General features: G+C 33.7%; 1 protein-coding gene across 4 annotated transcripts in view; it reads left to right on the top strand.

Moving 5' to 3' along the window:
* Positions 1–3,832: 3,832 nt before the first annotated feature.
* Positions 3,833–7,037, top strand: part of LOC123534739 (uncharacterized) — a 28,703-nt gene continuing 25,498 nt past the window's right edge. For 3 of the 4 annotated variants that reach the window (XR_008366539.1, XR_008366538.1, XM_045317131.2), the window contains exons 1-2: positions 3,833–3,862; positions 5,370–5,503. Coding sequence is in view for 2 of the 4 variants with exons in the window: in XM_045317131.2 (XP_045173066.1) it covers positions 5,431–5,503 (73 nt within the window). In the remaining 2 variants the exon portion in view is untranslated. Of the gene's footprint in view, positions 3,917–5,369; positions 5,504–7,037 lie in introns of all 4 variants that reach the window. The other variant, XM_045317132.2, reaches the window with a different exon arrangement.

Below are 7,037 nucleotides of genomic sequence, written 5' to 3'. Positions count from 1 at the left end.
TTTTGTTAAGTAAATCATAAAATGAATCTGAAAATTGAAACATTATGATGGTTGTATTTTGTTTTTACATTAAGGCACATTCCCCAAATTTATTAAATTCATAGATATTTATCCTATCTTTTTATTTTACAACAATTATGAATTTGAAACTACTGTATCAATTTTACTCTTTTGGGTCCAATAACCTTACTTAAAAACTCTCAAAGTTTTAAAAGTAGTTTCTCAGTAAATCTTACAAAACGCATCTAAAACTTGTTACTTATGAGGGGTTTTATACATAAAAATATCATTTAATATGTGCTGTGATGTTATAGTTTGTACAGTCAAAGAAGTATAAAATACACATCTATTTATTTTTATAGATCTTTGGTACAGTTAAGAGTACAGATTTAAATCTGTGATGTAAATAGTAATTGTCATAATACTTCGTTTGTTTTGTTGGAAATCTAAAAACATTTGGCCATTTGCAAATAGGATACCCTTAATAATTAGATTAGCCACTAGACTGATAATTACGATATTTCTATGATTTTTTTTCTTTTTTATGTTCATAGAGACAAAAGCCAGTCTATTCTAGAGATTTTTTAAGAGGACTGATGTTAAAATTGTAATATCGGACATAGTATATAGACTGGCTCAGTTCACTACATGAAATCATAAAAGTGTGAAAAAAATCATCATAGTCTAGGAGCTAGTCTACTTAATAATCATCTTAAAACTTCAACATTTTTTTCAACTGGGTATCATACAGAAAAATAAGTCCATACACTGTGACTGTACAATCATACATACATTGAAAAGGCTTGATGAATAGACTTTTCTTTAAATATATAATACATTCATGCATCCTTAAAGGTGTTTCAGGTAGCAGGAAAATGCATCTATTCATGTGCCATATTAAAAAAAATTCACGATCGGGAGGGGACACCCCAAGTTGGGCCCCCCCATCAAACAAATCCTGCACACGGGCCTGTGTGTTGTTTACTCATGTTGGTATTATTAAAAATGATGTTTCACAAACGTTTGCAATTATCTAAGAAATTATTTAGATGAAATTACTAATCAAGTTAGTAATTATAGATATAAATAACCTTATTTACTAATTGAAAAAATAAAATATCTCTCTGTTCGAAATTTCACATTTATTGGTATAGTATACTACTTTATTCATAAATTTACATTTTTATAAATAAATACAATAACGCTAAAACTAAAATTTTTTCTCTTCATTCATTATTTCATCATGATGAGCACTGGTCAGTCTATTATTAAGTCCTGGCACTGTTCTTTCAATTTGGTTGAGTTTTAGATTTACATACGGCCGTAAATCTCACCAACACGGGCTAGAATGTCTTAACACATGATATCATGGTCATCGTACTTGTCCCATAGCTCACCAATAAGATTGTCCATTGACACGTACACCTGAAGACGGTTCCTGCTCACTGCTGGTCACATAGAAGGGGAGTATGCTGCGTCCAGTTTTCTGGTTGAGGCCCCGGTGCCAACCCTCACAGTCGTTGTTTGTGCGTACAGGCTGCCTGTACACACTCCACTCGTCAGCCGTCCACAAACTTGAGCCCAACAACTGATCCCAGACGTATTGGAAGAGATCCCGCACTGGATGCAAGCTGGTCATGGCACGGTCTCTCAGACGTTGGAACGCTCTCGATGTCCCGACCCGGTAGAAACAGAAGAGCAAGTAGCTTGCTTATCAGCTGATGGTTCTCCTGTCCTGGTAGGTTTTGGCGAGACCGTGCTCCTTCACGTGATGAATGATGGACTGAGCCCAGTGGAAAGCACAACCATGTAGATCTGTACCTGGGAAGACCTGCCGAAGAGCCTGCCACAAACCTGAAATTGATCTAATAAATTAGGCATAACTTTGATACATATGTTTACGTTTAAACCATTTTCATTGTAAACCAACACTTTTAATATTCAACTTAGATAAAAGTTAAATATTTTGATTTTAAGGAATTTTCATAAAATATTAGCCTGATATCCTTTAACACCATACATTTCAATTAATATACGTTACCTACTTATTGCATGTTGTGAAGGTGAGACCCCATTTGGTAACACTTAAAGGACACAAGTTTATTGTATTGTACCAAGATTAGAGTAATTAGGGGCACGCTTCAGTTTATAGTGCAATGTAATCCAATTTTCACACCTCAACTAGTTTTTAATCCAATCACCACCCTATTGATGGAGTTCAAGTATGCCTTTAAACAATAAATTAAATGATAGATAAAATTGATAATCTGTTTAAAGAATAGTTGTAATTTATGTTATTTTTGAAGAGTTTTATATTTGAAATTAATTTAATATTGAAATATCAATTTTATGAAAATACATTGAAAAAATTGATAAACGTGAAATAAAATGCTATTATAATAAGTGTTATTCATTCATAGACTTTAATTGTTCAAATCTTAATAGTGAAATTTTCACTCCACAAAATATATATTCATTTACATTAATAAATCAACAAACACATCCTTGATATCTATCTATTCTGATTGCAATAACTACAATTTTACATCCAGAACATTCTAACATACAATAACTATGTTAAATGGAAAATGGTGTTGCTTCAAAAATGAAACTAACTTTCAATATCTTGTAGAGATTCAGTAATTCCTTTCTATTTTCGGTAGACATCAGATTATCAAATTTATTTAGAGTGGGCCATCTACAGTAATATGGTTTTAAATATTTTCTTCGTAATTCTTTATATTTATACAACGGACATACAAGAAGAAAGTGACAATCATTTTCTAAAGAATTAAGATTACAAAATTTACATTTTCTATCATTTTGATCCATGTTGTTATATCTACCTCTTTCTATTTCCAAATTATGTGATGATAATCTAAATCTACTAAGAGCAATTCAAAACTTTTTATCTTCAATTATATTTAAGTACTTTTCAAAATTAAATGAATGTTTAAATCTACTATAAGAGAGTAATCGTTGAGATATTAAAAGTCATTATATTTTAATACAGCATTTATACTTACCATATATCATTATCAATAATTCAAAAAAAAAAAAAAAAAAATTAAAAAAATGTTCTTCTTTATACTATGTCACGTGTAAAAGCATGCTTTGTTTAATTGTATTATGCATTGTACACTCTTGTGTTACTGTAATATGTAACTAGAGTTAATAAAGTGATGTTCTGTTCTGTTCTGTTCTATACTTACCATATCATTATCGCCTTTTTACATATTCTTTGATGTGTCTTGTGATGTCAAAATCTTCAAATAATTTGATTAAAATTTGATTAAAATTGTATTATTTTCTGATGTCTGTTCCTTTCAAAAAAGTAAAATAATGTGAAATATTTGAGCCAGAACCTTTGTCAATATTCAACAAAAACACTAAAATCTAACTATAAATACTGCACATCGACATATAAAATGTAAATTTTTCACTTAAACCAAGCAAAATGAAAAGAAAATAAATTAGGGGTCAAAGTGTCACTATGAAAAAATGGACAATAGGGGACAAAGTGTCTAGGGGTCAAGGTGTCATCTTATTTTATTAGGGGTCAAGGTGTCAAGGGGTCAAAATGTCTTGCTACCTAATTTGGGCTGAAATGTCATGTATTTTCGCGGGCTGAAATTATCTTTCAGGTGGCTTGTGGATTTAAAAATCTAGGCTTTGTATGAAGTTTACTATGTATTTTATTTCTTCTTCAAGTATGATGTAAACCGGTATCTTTTTATTTTCAGGTCTGCATCTCGTAAGATATCGGAAGCCGTCTGACTTGGCCACATCGCTCGGAAGTCCGAAGTACTAGAAAAAACCGCCATCTGCTACCTAACCGAGACGGAGGAACAACTCGCCACTGGTAAACAAACTGAAAAAAAATATTATGTTAATTTTAGTTTAATTTGTTAATATAGTAAGTAAACTAATTATTCGTAGTGATAAAGCTTGTTTCTTTTGCTATCTTTTGATATTTGCATGTTTGACAATCTCGTTGTTCTATTCTGGTTCAAAATACAATAGTTTTCGGACAGCATGTATCTCGGATACATAGATGACAGTAAGGCACTGCCTTTTTGAGAATGACGGGAAAATGATGAATGGCAATACTTCATTCACTTTTTTCAAGCTAGATCTTACGTGCACAGGATCATTATTTTCATGAAGGTGGGCATATTATAAAATTGAAATGTCCATCCGTGTGTGCATGCGTCTGTGTAAATTTTGTCTGGTCTGTATCTCTGCCATCCATATAGGGATTTTGAAATAACTTTCCATAACTGTTCACCATAATGAGACGACATGTCATGTGCAAGATCGAGATTCCTAGCTCCAAGTTCAAGGTCACACTTAGATGTCAGAAGATAACAGGGTCTGTCTTGTCTGGTCCTTAACTGTGCCGTCCATGAAGGGATTTTGAAATATCTTAAAGGCACATATTTGAAGCCTTAGCTAGACATACCTTATACACAGAGTTTATCCCCAGTGTATGTGGACAAGATTGTCTTCTGTTGTTTTGAGTATTTGAGTAAGGCCTCATGAGTTAACACCATAGGGTACATTGCAGAAATTTTGGTTAAAGTTTGCAGTAAGCAGGGTTCTAAAAAACCACTTGCGACTGCGAATAGTGGAGGGCGCTGTCATCTTGTTTATTTTGGAGTACATAATATAACATAAATGTTTTTGCTTTTACATTATGTATGTGCTCTTAATGCAGTTTCAAGATATGTTCTGATAATGTACGTAACATAAATGTTTTTGCTTTTTCTTTATTTTTGTGAATATTATACATTTTCAGAATTTTCACAACATATTTATGTCTCCCACCACACAGTGGTTTGGGAGACTTATTGATTTACTCCAGTCTGTCTGTGTGTGTGTGTGTGTGTGTGTATATGTGTCTGTCTGTCACAAAGCTTGTCCGCACTGTAAGTCGGACATTTCTCATCCGATCTTCAGCAAACTTGAACAAAATGTGTTTGACCATAAGACCTCGGCCAAGTTCGATAACTAGTAAAATCCACCCAGGCACTTTTGAATTATGGCCCTTGAATTACTGATTAAGTCCATACATCAAAGCCATCAAGAGAAACTAGATATTTTTCAATGGGGTCCACTCATCAAAGCCATCGGGAGAAACTAGACATTTTTCAATGGGGCAGTTGTCGGAGACATGCGCTTTTCTCAAAAGCATCTCTAGTTTTTTTTGCTTTTTCGTTATTTATGTGATTATAATACATTTTCAGAATGTGTGCATAACATAACTTTTTTTTCCGTTTTTACATTACGTGATCTTAATACATTTTCAGAATGTGTGCATAACATAAATGTTTTTTCTTTTACATTATGTGATCTTAATACATTTTCAGAATGTGTTTATAACATAAATGTTGTTGCGTTGAAGTGCTCATTAACCAGCAGCTGTTCAGTATGATGAGAAGACATGGAAAGTTGAAAATCCTTACAGGACTTCTTATCCCAGTTTGTGTCATCTATTTTATGAGTATGTTATATTATATCTAATATTTTAATTGCTAACTGAGATAAAATATGGCGAATACTTGTGTGATTTGTGTATTGCTTACAGTTTTTAGCTCACCTGTCACAAAGTGACAAGATGAGCTTTTGTTATCGCGCGGCGTCCGTGCGTCCATGCGTAAACTTTTGCTTGTGACCACTCTAGAGGTCACATTTTTCATGGGATCTTTATGGAAGTTGGTCAGAATATTCATCTTGATGATATCTAGGTCAGGTTTGAAACTGGGTCACGTGCGGTCCAAAACTAGGTCAGTAGGTTTAAAAATGAAAAAACCTTGTGACCTCTCTAGAGGCCATACTTTTCAATGGATCTTCATGAAAACTGGTCTGAATGTTCACCTTGTTGATATCTAGGTCAAGTTCAAAACTGGGTCTGCTGGCAAAAACAAGGTCAGTAGGTCAAATAATAGAAAAACCTTGTGACCTCTCTAGAGGCCATATTTTTCATGGGATCTGTATGAAAGTTGGTCTGAATGTTCATGTTGATGATATCTAGGTCAGGTTCGAAACTGGGTCATGTGCAGTCAAAAACTAGGTCAGTAGGTCTAAAAATAGAAAAAACGTTGTGACCTCTCTAGAGGCCCTATTTTTCATGGGATCTGTATGAAAATTGGTCTGAATGTTTATCTTGATGATATATGGGTCAAGTTTGAAACTTGGTCAACTGCGATCAAAAACTAGATCAGTAGGTCTTGAAATAGAAAAACCTTGTGACCTCTCTAGAGGCCATACCCTTGAATGGATCTTCATGAAAATTGGTCAGAATGTTCACCTTGATGATATCTAGGTCAAGTTTGAAACTGGGACACATGCCTTAAAAAACTAGGTCAGTAGGTCAAATAATAAAAAACCTTGTGACCTCTATAGAGGCCATACTTTTCATGGGATCTGTATGAAAGTTGGTCTGAATGTTCATCTTGATGATATCTAGGGCAAGTTCTAAACTGGGTCACGTGCTGTCAAAAACTAGGTCAGTAGGTCAAATAATAGAAAAACCTTGTGACCTGTCTAGAGACCAAATTTTATATGGAATCTGTATGAAAGTTGGTGTGATTGTTCATCTTGATGATATCTAGGTCAAGTTCGAAACTAGGTCAACTGTGGTCAAAAACTAGGTCAGTAGGTCTAAAAATGGAAAAACCTTTTGACCTCTCTAGAGGCCATATTTTTCAATGGATCTTCATGAAAATTGGTCTAAATGTTCACCTTGATGATATCTAGTTAAAGTTCGAAACTGAGTCACATGAGCTCGAAAACTAGGTCACTATGTGAAATAAGAGAAAAAACGACGTCATACTCAGTTCAGAACTGGGTTATGTGGGGACAGGAGAGCGATTCAGGACCATCATGGTCCTCTTGTAGTTGGTATGTGACTGTGTCAGTACTGTGACTGCTTGGCCATGCTTTAGATAATAGGTTGATTTGTGTATGTGATAGAATAAATATGTGATAGAATAAAGACTGTTGGGAAATTATGTACACCACAATTTTTGAACTAG

The sequence above is a fragment of the Mercenaria mercenaria genome, chromosome 12 (genome assembly GCF_021730395.1).
Source record: "Mercenaria mercenaria strain notata chromosome 12, MADL_Memer_1, whole genome shotgun sequence".
In the NCBI taxonomy this organism is placed as follows: Eukaryota; Metazoa; Mollusca; class Bivalvia; order Venerida; family Veneridae; genus Mercenaria; species Mercenaria mercenaria.
Note: the sequence above shows the minus strand (reverse complement) of the source record. Positions and strands in the feature narration are given on the sequence as shown.